This window comes from Planococcus citri, chromosome 1 (genome assembly GCF_950023065.1).
Source record: "Planococcus citri chromosome 1, ihPlaCitr1.1, whole genome shotgun sequence".
Lineage (NCBI taxonomy): Eukaryota > Metazoa > Arthropoda > Insecta > Hemiptera > Pseudococcidae > Planococcus > Planococcus citri.
Genome location: NC_088677.1, coordinates 44,340,389 through 44,354,169, shown reverse-complemented (window position 1 = coordinate 44,354,169; position 13,781 = coordinate 44,340,389). Strand labels below are relative to the sequence as shown.

General features: G+C 32.6%; 1 protein-coding gene across 5 annotated transcripts in view; it reads left to right on the top strand.

Annotated features, from left to right (window-relative positions):
* The window catches only part of LOC135832180 (neo-calmodulin-like), a 32,954-nt gene that overhangs the window by 10,691 nt on the left and 8,482 nt on the right, over positions 1 to 13,781 (top strand). The window contains exon 1 of one of the 5 annotated variants that reach the window (XM_065345251.1): positions 12,962 to 13,126. The exons of the other annotated variants lie outside the window; for them this stretch is intronic. Within the exon in view, the coding sequence (XP_065201323.1) occupies positions 13,121 to 13,126 (6 nt within the window). The 5' untranslated portion in view covers positions 12,962 to 13,120. Of the gene's footprint in view, positions 1 to 12,961; positions 13,127 to 13,781 lie in introns of those variants that run through there. 5 annotated transcript variants of the gene reach the window in all.

Sequence of the window (13,781 nt, the reverse complement as noted above, 5' to 3'; positions counted from 1 at the left end):
ATTTTATTGGGAATTTACTGCGCTTGAATATTAAATTGAATTGTACATATTTTGGAATTTTCTCATTGAGTTTGAGCGATGTTAGATGGTTTAGCTGGTTGAGTAAATACCTACCTATGTAATTTTGTGTGTCGTTTTGATCGAGCTTGTGATTCTTAAAAGACCAAGAATCTTTCTGTAGTCCAAAAGTCATTCTTTATGCAAGTGAAATTTCGGTTTCAATTTTTATCGTCGAAAACAAATCGTTAAATTTCTTTCACAAATTTTGGCCAATTTCGAATTTTATCTAGATGTTATTTCTTCGTTTCGGTAGTTACTTCTCAATAAATTAAAAATATTTTTGCTGCTGTGCGCTCATCATTAAAACGTACCTACGGGGTTAAATATGCGGTATACCGTATAGGTACCTAATTTACATTGAAAGAATTTTCAAAACAAAGGCTCATGCCGATCAATCAACTTATCAACTACAAGAATACCTCTTAATTCGTATCGTTTTTATATTGTCATACGCGTACCCTAATTAAAATTTTTACCTCAGCGGTTATGTTTCGGTGATAAAATGATCGGCCAATTAAAAAGTAATCGGAGTAATTGTTGTTCAAATTTTCAATTGATAACAATCAATGAGAATAAAAATGTTTACGAATACAGGTTGAGCATTTCAACGTGATCTTTATTATATTCGCAAGTTTTTACAATTCGGTATGATCGAAGAATAGATGCTTATAAATAACCGCGTACCAGGTAATTCGTAGGCATTTATTTAAAAAAATTAACAAATAGTTTTAGGAATATAGATGTATTACCTATAAAACGACATTCGAGGAATAATTAATGATAGATATAAAATGTAATTAATCAACGGCACGAAATGCGTGATTAACTAAAAACCCGTTGTATATTTTGCATCACACGTTTATAATTTTATATTTTGCTCAGTCACCCCAATAGAAAAGGATTAGGTAATTAAGCCCTTTTTTTTTTTGTCGTTTTCACAATTTAATGCGGTGACGCATGAAATTATGCATACCTACATTTTTCTATTGAGAGTATTCTCGTAAAAAAAAAGTCATTTCGTTCTTATGTGGATTTAATTCATTTAAGTACGATAATTTGAATAGGTACCTATCTACTTATACCTAGTCTATATCTCGTTCGTTCATTCGCCCACGGTTGTGGCTCAATTCAAAGATCGAGTTTATTTCGCTTGTACTTGAGTAACCTATAAAATAATAATCTTCGTGTATTATAATTAATTAGATATAAATCCTACCTATTCTATGGCGAAATAAAAGCATGGAATTTAATGAGCAATGAAGACAGTTCGTTAGGTGTATCTACTTGTCGTCATTAAAATGAGCTTTCTTCGTGCAAAATTCTCATTTAAAGAATTCAAAAGGGGAAAATTCACGACGAAAATTACCTAGGTATTTATCAAGTAAATTTATCGTTCAATGATATCAAATTATGGACCAAAAACACAATCAAAAACTCATTAAGTTATTATAACGTGAATAAGGGTGAGAATGTGGTGGTGAACTAGTAATTTCCTGGCGTACCTATCTACTACTTATCAGAAGGTTAATAACAATTGTCTCTTGGTAGGTATAGTTGCATCTTTTGAAGTGACTGATACCTAAATTATATTTTGTGACGTGAAAATTTTCGATTTGTGAAAGAAAAATGCGAAGAAATATGTATATGTAGGTAGTGTTTTGTTTTCTGCCCGTACCTTATACCTTCTACGATGTCGATTGTGAAAGAATAATTTTTCGAGAACCAAATTATCGCGCTCGATTTTCTCTCGCCTATTTTTCATCAAAGTTGATTCGCAAAAAAAAAATTACGTCATTGCCTTTAAAATATTAAATCTGAAAAACCCTCTTCTTTGGATTTTATTCCTACCTAATGCTCCGTATACCTAAATGGAAAGTGAAAATTCTTCTACCTTTAAAATGTTAATTTTAAAGAATAACAGCTTTTACTTTTTCATCTCGTTACTCTTGAGAATTTTTAGTTCAAGTAGGAAGGTATTATCGCTACTAAATGTTTCAGTTTTGTGGTAATGAATCCATTGAGAGAAAATATGCGTAAGTGATGTGTTATCTTTGATCCTCGTGGCCATTTTAGAAAATTCGATCCGATCTGCAGGGTGTTTCATGATACGAGTAAGAGTCAACTTTTTACACAGATATGAGACATCAAGACAACGAGAGAACCCATACAGGTGTGATGCGTTCACCTCTATAAAATGGCCTTTCACCATACTTGAAGACATTTTTTGGAACAATTTTGAGTTTTTCAATTCTTACGAGGGAAGTACCCGGAAGAGGTAACACTCGAGCCGTATTTGGTTGGTCTGACATGCGCCTAGTTTGAAAATTGAAGAGGGAACGATGTACACGTTTTATAAAACCCCATTTTTAACCGTGATTTCTGGCACAACTTTTCAATACAAACACAAAAGGTTTCTCTCACGAAATAGCATATCTCTGAAATTGAAGGCTCTACAGGCAAATCAATTTTCAACGATATCCTAAAATTTCTATGAACTACTGTTTCCAGCTCTTTCAATTTCAAAATCAGACAATATCACGAAATAACATTTTTTGTTCATCTTGAAAAGTTACACGAGAATTTACCTTCAAAATTTACGATAATTCAACTTTTGAAAATTTATTCCCTTCGCAAAATATGGTTTGGTAGTACCCGTAGCGCCTTCAGTTTTACAGATAGGCAATTTTGTTGGTACATAGAACCTTTTTTGTTCGTCTCAAAAAATCATATGCTAGAATCCTAACCATGGTCAAAAATAGGATTTTCTGAAATCCACGCACCTCTGCCCCTCCAATTTCCTGATTAGACTCGTGTCAGAGAAACCGAATACCAGCTGCGTGTTGCTTTTCCATGTACAACACGTAGGCGAAGTTTCGTTCTGATCGGCGACTAACAGTTGGGGTACTTCCCTCGTTAGAGTGATTTATTTTTGCAAAAAATGAAATTCTGAAAGTTCTAAGTCACCGAAATTGATTACATGAGTTGTGCGCCAGGAGCTTTATTGAAGCCATTGCCTATTTTGTATAGAATATAATCAAGACTAAGATCGTAAAAATACGCAAAAAATGAAGTTTTGATCAAAATAATGAAAAATTCGATGATATTTGTGAAGATTTGTCATTCTCGGTCTGATGATTCATTAGGCTATGGATTTTTGATCGGCCGAGAGGAAGGGAGATATTCAAGAAATTTTCATCACTCAATAGATCAAATCATTGAACTCGCCTTTTTGTTATCTCATCTACCTTTACAGTGCTCGCCTCTGCTGCACTTACTACTTACTTAGGGTTGTCAAAAAGTGCTAAAAATGAAAAAGTTCATTGAAATTTCACGTTTTTTATGGGCAAAAACTCTCTTTTTTTTTGGCAAAGTTCAAAACCGAGGTTAATAAGTGTTGTAAAACATGAACTACGGTGCAGATTTGAGCAATATTTACCAACGAAACAAAAATCTAAATCATTTCTTTTTTTTAAAGAACGAGTGCAGTCTGCAGTTTGTTGTGGGTGCATTGAAGGGAACGAGGATATGGAGCAGCAGCGAATGAAAAATATTAATATTATAAAACATTTTCGAATGAAGTGTTTGCAAAAATTCAGAAAAAGTCAAGTCATCATTTGAATTCCAAAATCGTATGGGTACTGATAGGTACCTACAACCTACCTAACCTAAATGTTTTTTACTTCGAAAATTTCAACATTTTCTTTTAAAATATTTGATGTATAGGTACCTTATACCCACCTAATACTTATTTTATACCAATGGGTTCTTCGATTTCACTCAATTTTTATTTATAAATTCCTTCGAATGGTCTTGTAAAATTGTAAAATAATCTCCATCGGAAATGGATGGTAGAGGAATGGAGCTCGCAATTTTTACGCATTCAAAATTGGAAGATTTGTACTTATCCGAAAATTGGTTGAATGAACTTTACCGCAAATTCGTTTACGCGGTTTCAAAAAAAATGAATAAAAGATTCAAAAATAAAAATTGATAATTAAAATTCAAAAAGCTCAAAGTTTAACCTTCACCGTGAAAATTCACCTGTTCACAATAAGAAGGTATACAAAAGTTGAATGCTATACCAATTAAAAAGTTGACGACTCCCTATATTGATAAAAATTCTAAGAAAAAGTGGTGCGACATATTGATGATTATTTATTAATTAGATGATGCCAGAGTTCTAGCTATCACAACTTATTTTTTGATCTGATCTCCTCAAACCTCTCATCAGCGTCCTTCAAGAGTGATGGATGCTATGTTGAAGTATCCATTTATTTTTTGGATGTCCCCCCTCCATCCCTCCCTCCATCCCTCCCTCCATCCTTCCCAAGGTTCATTTAGCTCGTAATTTTAAAAAATATATATATATTATAGAAATGTGGCGTGACACGCCGATTCTCGCCAGTTCGAGTATGCTGAGTTTGTGTAAGCATCTATGTATTTATATTTCGGTAGCGAGTTCCGTCACTTTTATCAAAATTGTAAAACTGGGACACATTTTCTATCACATATGTATGTGGATTTCTCGTTATTTGTGAAAATCCCTACGTTAGTTGTGCTGGGTTTAAGATATTAATGTTGAAAAATTCAATACCCTACCCTCATATTTTATGCCAGTGTTACATACGTAAACGAAGAAAATAATTTTGATTTGATTACCTCCCGAGAACGTCGAACCGCTGGAATCATACGTGATTTCAAAAAAAAAATCCTAAAAGCCTAACGATGATTTCATTATGTACTTTTTAGGGTTTTTTTTTTTTTTTTTTTTTTTAGTTAGTTATGTTGGTAGGTAGAGGTACCTAACAAAATGAATAGCCTAGTGTCCGGATACATTTGTAAAATGTATATCATCATGTCGTCTGGAATTGATGTCAAGTTACAAATAATTCGATCAAATGCCTACCGAAACGAAATTGAAAACATGAAATAATATTTACTTTTCAACAAATTTACCAAAAAATGTGCAGAAAAAAACGAGAGAATGATGTAGGTACCTACGTGTACGTTTTCTTGTTGTAAGACGTATATGTATAGATATGACGAAGATGACACGTTTTTGATAGAATGTGCACGGGTAGGTTCAAAAATAGAAATCGAATTAGATGAGAAATTGAGTGTGACAGGAAAACGTGAGATATAGGAAAAATACTATCGTATGTAGATTACTTAGTACTTACCTAGATATATACCTACAGTATACGATTTGATACAGGGTGCTTAAAAATATCGAGTACTGTCAAACCCCCTAATTTCGGACACTTTTTGACATTTTTCAAAAATTGCTTCAAAGTAAGCAATTTAATGGGATGTTCGTCGTTTATGTTCTCGTAGAATATCATCAGGAGCACAGTTTTTGAGTATCAAGTTGTAAATTTTAAACGATTTTGTCTATTTTTTATGCGAATCAGAAAATGACCGAAATAAGCTTCATTAAGTAGGTACTTACCCAAATTTCGGACACTTTCTTTTTTTACAAGAAAAAGGAAAAATTATGAGATGTAGTAAAATTATTTTTACTAAAAAAACACTCACAGTCAGTACGAATGTTTGAAACGAGAAAAAAAACGTTTTATTAATGAATAGTTCGAATAAGTAGGTAAATTAGGTCTTTCAGTATCAATCATTTAAAATGTATTTTAAATATCAAATTATAGTTTAGAATGTTTCATTAATTCATTATTTTGGTCAAAATTATTATTAAATGACAAATAAATAAGTACCTACGTTCCAGATTTTTGCGAACTTTGGCCAACACTGTGTAAGTATGCTAGAATGCTAGTGAGTGCTAGTGTAAACTGTATAAGGTGGTACCTATAGGTAGCTGGTAGATAGTACATACGTCTACGTAGACGTACACGTATGTAGCATGTACATACCACCTCTACCTACATATACCTACATATCAAAGTTACGATTACGAAATTGAAAATAGAAATTGTCTGCACCGTCTGCACGATGAAAATTATTGTACGGTTCGTAATAATAACACTTTCCATATAAAACCAAGCTAAATGCACCGAGCGAAAGTTGGAAAATTAAATTTACATCATTTGGGCATTTTGAATGAAATCCATCCGGTCAAGTGGTCTGAAGAAACCCTATTTTGTATTTGGTTTTCGTATTTACGCTCTGCGATATTATTTCATTGCGGTAATAAAAAATAGTCTTACGGTCAGCCAAATCCGTATTAAAGCTTGGAACGTAATAAATTTTATTTCTCAAACTATCAGGAGTTTATGAAGGATAAAATATTACGGAGATCGTATTTACCATTATCTCGACGATTGAACGTTCACGAATTACGTAATTACGTTTTGTAATGAAATTTGCCCAAAACTTCTTGCTTCGAGTTGCTTTTCGTGTACCTAATATAAGTTACCTGCAGTCTAATCTTACTTGACGTTGTCGTTATACACGTGAGACGTGATTTATTTTTAAAATTATTCGCTCGATGTTAATTTCTCGTTCAGAAATTTATCGATTTAGGTTTAATTTTCCCAATTATTACCTTGTCTTGGTCTTGTTGTTTTGTTGATAAACATTTCCATTTTTTTTTCGCATGTAAAGTAATGGCAACGGCGAAATAGCTCTCAAAAATCAGGTTTATCGCAATTAAATCGTTATTGGTAAGGTTTAAATTTGGCTAACGAATGAAATTACATTCGGGCATAAGTGAAACATGTTTCGTTTGTGTGGACAACTTTACTCTCAGATTCTTTTCGTTTTCTTTGAATCGAAAAAGACTTGATTTCGTAGTAGGTACGATGGGCAGGGTACCTAGCCGATTAATTTGGTATGTATTGTGCACTGTGCAGTGTATTGTGTATTAGTTACTATAGGCTAAAAGTTGGTTGAAGGTACTTGAAGTTTGGGAAGAAAACCAACTGCCTTTTTCTCAAAATTCATACGCCACTGCAAGAATTCTATATACTTACCTACTTCATAAATGCTCGTAAAAAACTGAATTTTTGTACTTTCAAATTTTAAAAAGCATAATACGAAACATGCTGGGCTGATGGAAAGGACGAATGACTTTTTCAGGTCATCGAGCTTCGCATCGATTATTACCGTTTGATTGGTATTTTCATTTTTTCGCAATTTCAAATCCGGCAACTAAGTAAGCGCGTTAAAAAAAATCATCACTAAACCTATGGTTCCATAATAACAAATTGATTTTCCAGTTTCTAGCTCTAACGTGATTGAAAAGTATTTTAAAATTCAAACTTGATTCTGCACTATTTTTCTGGAATTTTAAAATTACCTCAATCAAATTTTCAAAATAATTAATGACTCGATTTATACGTTGAATGTTAATTATTTACTACATAAATAAATTCGTTTAAATTTTAATTGGACATTAGTATAGGCCGAGTGACGAGTAGGTACATATAAGTGACCGAATAGGAAGTTCAGGTAGGTCTAGGTACCCATAACAGAATTAATTATAGAACTAGCAAGTGAACTTATCCTATTCCTCACTGTTTCACTGAATACTTGCTCATTTAATTATCATAGTATGAAGACCCATAAGTATTCTTGCTCCCAAAAACTTTTTAAGGGTCCTGCAGAAGTTTAAAATTTCCAAAATAGACCAAAAATTTAAATAGGTAGCCAGTTACCTAGGTATATAGTGCAGGAAGAACACATGGGCAACATAGATGTCTGACTTTTTAACGTGCTAAATCAGTTCCATTTCCTTGATTATTTTGAACATGATTTCGATTTTTGATCTTGGATAGTTTTTCAAAACGGAAATCCTGTTTTAGTACCTATGGATGTTTTATAGTTACTTTTTTTAAAAATAAACTCTGACCTTTAGGTATGAGGTGGCAAATGCTTATTTGCCTGTATACATATTTTTAAGGCGTACAACTATTGACTATCTCATCCAATTTTCATGGAAAAAAATGTCTGTTTTGGTTCTCAAATAGATTCGCCAAGCTATGCACTTTTTTCCTGAATTAAGTTGTAGTTTTCTGTCCATCCGCCTTTTATTGTCTCTTCGATTCGCATTCAGCAAATGAAAAGAAATAAATTACGATGTGATAGCTAAAAAAAAAAAAAAAAAAAAAAAAAAGGAAAGAAATAAATTGTTAGATTATATTTTTTTACAGCGACAATTTCTCCAAGATGAAATTTAACAGTTGATGAGTTCAAATGAAGAAATTACCTACCTATGCACAAAATACAAAGCGATCTGTTGACTTGAATTGCAAAAAGTATTAAAAAGTTATTTAATATGCAAGAGGCGCCCTTCCTTATAAATTTCAAACTATATAAGGGATGTTTACAACAGCTGTAGGATAGAAAAAAGAGCACACACTTATGTAGGTCAACATTTCATTCAGCTCTTGTGCACAGATTCATTCGATTGCTATTTAACCTCTCTATTTTGTACACATTTCATAAAATAAAACAAGATGTCCGTTCCACGATGATTTCTTGTGTAAATAAACATTACTTCTGTCAGGAAAAGTCACAAAATCTGAACGAATTGAATTGAATCAAGATTCAACCGTGGGTATAAGGATTTCAATCGAAAAATCCGGCAGTTGCATATAGATGACCTATTAAATGATTTTAAATTCTATTGGAATGAAACACCCAATCAAACGTTTTTCTTCGGACTCCACATAATATTTATGTTGGGTTACTAACTTAAATTCTAAATTCAATTATTAGGTACCTACTAGGTATACCTATACCTACCGTACCTACCTACGTCTAAACTTGGAAACATTCAAGTTTTTTTCTCTTGAAAGTCTATTTGCCAAAACATGTCAAGCTCTGTTTTCAAAATATGCATTTCCCCCCTTGTTCTCATCTCAGATTCAAAAATAATTTCTCTTTTCAATGAAATGTGATGTTTTTTTCATTCTAATACCCATTTAAAAAGTGAATTGTGAAATTATAGGTAGGTACCTAGTTTGAAATGAACTAAGTAGGTAAATTAAAGGGTTATAGAGTAGAAAATTGAACAAGAAATGCCCATGCTAGTCAAGCTTGCAGCTAAAATTGCATTCATTTTTGAGAGAGAGGTTTTATCGACCTGAAAGGTGAGCCGAGGGAGAAGTTATTAAAACAAATTACCATTACCTATACTTTTGAAATTTAAACCAAACGCGATGCATTAAGAAGAAAAAACCTTGTTAAAAATCAAACCCGCGCAGGTGCTTAGATACCAGAAAAGGGATTTTGAGTAGGTACTGTACATTTTAGATTTATGGGAAAATGTTCAAAAAAATGAACAGTTCCCTTCGGCATCATTGTTAATAACTGGGTAATTAAAGTTTAATTAGTTGTACGTATTTTTTTGGTTTCTGGAAATGACGTTTTTTAAAAAATTTTTATTAAGTAGGTATTTCTGCTGGAGTTTTCCCCCTCATTCTTCGTCTCATCTCCTGAAAAGAAGAAAAGAAGGGGAAGCAACTTACTTAAAAGCATCCTAAAATAGGTATCTAGTCTGTTTCGATTGAAACATGATAACAACGTATGTACAACGCATAGATATCTATCGATAATAATATATTCGACCGCTGTTATATGAAATTATCTCACTGTGTAAACAAAAAAGTTGAGGAAAAAAGGGAAACGGAATTTTTTTTAAACCTTTAATCCAGACTTTAACTCGAAGATTAAAATCTCGTCAGTCGTGCAGGCTCGTATTTTGGGAAATTTAATAACTTGAACAGTAAAACGCTAAAAACTTGCTCGACTGTGAAACTTCTCAAGAAATAATATTTACGAGGTTAAATTAGCTTGAAAGCTGATATTTTCTTAAACGTACTACGCTTTTTTTAATAGGTAGGTAGCTTTTTTTCTTATTTGTCATCCTTATATGTAGCCTATATTCAGCTTATTTACGTGAAATTTCATTCTGTTCATAATTTTTCGCGAGATAGAAATTAAGCTAAAGGTATTCGTACTTTCTTATTATAAAAACCTCACGTAATACCTTTTTTTTTTTTTGCCTACTTACTACGTACTTACTCAGTAGATAATCAATAAAACGTCCCTTTTGATTTGAATTCAATTCCACTCTAATTACCTATACGCGAGTATGATCGCATGTGCTGGGTTATGTTTAAATTCGAAAAATATTAATCATTTCGTTGCAGGTGCCCTTCAAAAGAAATGAATTTCAAGAAAAAATTGCCAGTTAATGTCGAAATGTAAAAAAAAAGAACATTGTTATAAATGGTATTCACGCTGACATCCTAAACTCGACCATAATATTTCACTTTTTCGCTGTAGGTATCACAATAAACGTTATTCTGCCTTTTTTGAATTCACTAGCGAGATATGCGTTTTTTGGTTGATTTTTATGCTATTTTAGTATTCTAACGTAGCTATAATCTGCGTACAAAAATACTGCAATACAGTTCTCCGACAAGTGTATCATTTTTCAGAACCATCACACGTTTAAACATTAGACAGAAGTAGAAATTTTAAGGGCAAAAATTCAGATGTCCAGATTTCAACATTTATGTTGCAAAAAATTATTTTTCAAATATATGTTTGACAAATTGCTCAACAATTCCAAGCAACATAAGTATAAGGAGTGCATGAAAAAAAAAAAAAAAATTAAAATTCTATGAATCTAGGACTTATAATTTTTCAATTTTCTCATGGTTCATTTTGATTTAATTCAGCTACCATAGGCGCATGAAACTAATTTAACGCAAAAAATGCTTGCATGCATTCTAAAAAATAATTTCAGAAGAATATAATTGCATATTGATGTTTCATAATTTAGACATTTTTTGAATTTATGAAAGTGAAAGTAGGTACACAGAAATATTGAAACACTACAGGTACTTACCTACTTAATGCGAATCACGAAAAATGACGCGTGACTGCGTTTTATTGTTTATTTAAAATCGAAGTAGACCAAAAATTTCATAAAATTTGATTTGACGCTAAAAAATTACTTTAAGCATGCATAAAATCGATTTTTCAAATTTATCTTTTCTAACAAAAAGAAACCTGTAGGTACAACCCATCAACTTTGATTAAACTGAAATTTGATTCGTTGAAAGTGCATGTCACCTACACCTTAGCTGAGAGCTAATTCACAGCTGAGCTGCGCTGAAATGCATTTTTCGATTTTTTGACAAATTGATAGAATTAGCCTCGAAATAAATTTTCTTGCAAAAAGAGTAAATCTTGAAATGTTGATTTGGAAATATTTTCATACATGTGTAATGTAACTAATCAAGTGGCCCATCTTAATCGACTATAAAGAACATTTTGTAGCCGATCGATCTGGAGCATTTCCGTGGTTCCAGTGATTGAACGTTCATTTTTCTCCTCGAAATATTATGTCTGCTCAATGATCTTCAGATAATCTGGGGTTTTGCGTATACCTACCTAGTACCTACCTAGTTTGGTATCCATGGCCTATAGTCTGGTTTTATTTAACATTTTATATCATAAGTGGTAAAATTAATTTTATTACGAGTATAAGTTTTTTATACATAGAGGGTCTGTTTTTTTTAATTTCCTGAAATTCACCTATGATCACAACATTCCCCCAGTCGCCTTCGATTGCTTTCACCGCAATTAACATTTTTCAAACTCGATTTGCATGCATCTACCAGCTACCTAGACCTACCATACATTTTTCAGAAAGTTTAAATTTTTAAAAACTTATCGAAGAAAAGTTGTCGAGAAAAAGTTATTCGTATACTTTTAATGAAATGAGTACCTAAGAAAGAAGGGCGCCGTGTTGTTGTGAATAAATACTTAGCAAGTTCGTATAAGACAGAGTTAAATACTTAGATGGTGAAAAGGTGAAATTCATCAGCGTTTTGCACTTTGGCGGAAATTCTATTTAACTTTTAGACGTGTACTGTTGGATGGAACATCTTACATGTCATAATATTACACCGACAGTTATACTACCGCAATCACGTACTTTCTAACAAAGCTGTAGGTATACGTCTCAGAAACAGATTATCGTTTTGAAAAATTTATCCCACAACGTGATTTTCAAGTAGGTACTTACAAGTACGTACTATTTGTATCCATGTAGCAATGTATGCAATGTACCTTACCTATACCGCTATGTACGTTAGACTACTGAAAAAAACACAACTCCCCGTTGTTATTTACATTTTTATTGAAAAAAATATCGCCGGAATAGAATATTAAACCCTTTTGTGGTAAAACTGACGTTATTTTGTTCACGTCGCATCAATTACGCATCCGAAAAGACAATAAAGTGTCCAATCTGTCCATCAGTCATTTTGCTCTTCGTATTGTTATAAAGCTTGATTAAAATGTTGGGTCTAGTCTGTGATTTCCCATTCTTGATTATTGTAGTATTAATTTCTCAAATTCGAATAGGTAGTATTGTACATATGTATTTTCCGTCCCGTTATTACTTTCTTTGTTTTGCGTCCTTTCATGGAGTTTGTAATCATTTGAGGGATGAGCCTTACGCACACTCAGTTGATACTTGATAGGCACTATACGAGTAGATGCCTAGACCTACACAAGTTGAATCCAGTCCATGTTGAATTCACACCGTGTTAATAATGAATTCGGGTCGTGAAACACTTGTGAATTGAAATCTGTTGATTTAAGCATAAAAATATATTAATAACGATGCTTATTCGACCGTCGAGTTGTCAAAACCATGTACGAAATTAGGAATATTTACACGCATCGTGAGTTGATGAAGATAGATGAAACGTGTTTTTTGCACCGTGCGCTGTAAACAGTACAGTAGGTAGTAGGTAGCTAGGTACCTATTTAGAATAGGGTAACGAGCGTTGTATGCGTTAATACTACGACTAGAATATGAAACATTCATTTAACAATCTGAAAATTAGATTAGGTATATCTTGGTTTGAGTTTTTGTTCTTCGTCAAACTGGTTATCTTATTATTTATATCTAGTGGGTACCTTACCTATACCTACCTATTTGTTTATCTACCGTTAGTCGAAGGCTATCATGAATTATTGAGTTATGTACTTAGTTCGTGTTGTAGTGTCATTTTTTAAAGAAAAATTCAGTGATTGTGGGTAATATTTTATACCTATTGGCTGAAAAATGGCGGTATGATGATATTATTATAACTATAATTATGCATACATGCGTAGAAACTGTAAACATTTAGGTATTCGTATTATTCAATGGGCAACTCATGTATGACGAGGTACTATATTACTGTTTTCTCATTCAGTATGAATTTGACGAAATACATTAAGTTTCATGATTTTGAGAACGGTTTTTTAAAGTTGGAAAAATTTTGTTACCTATGCAAAAGAAAATTGTAAACTTTCTTCGCTCTCCAGCTAGGACTGGTGATGTGATGAAGTATGGTAGGTAGTGAAGAGAAATTTTTTCGCCTCAGAAAGCAATAATTTTAGTGAATCATCGGAAATTAATAGGTAACTATTGCAATTTGTATCACTTTATCAACTGAGTAAATTTAGAAGGAAAGCAATCGAATAGAATAAATAATCCATTGGGAATTAATCGATGTTGAGAAATTCTGAAATAATAACCTCTGCTTTCCGAAACAACGTATTCACGGAAGAACGATTTTCTTTACGCAAAACTTATTCATTAGAGAAAAAAAAATCGAACTCGCTTTTTTTCGTAGTCTATGGGCGCTATCCAACTGGAAAAAATTTAAGGTGCATGTGCTTTTAAATAACTCCATGATCTAACGAGACCAGACCTGAAGTCGGTTGGGTCACGTGTACTC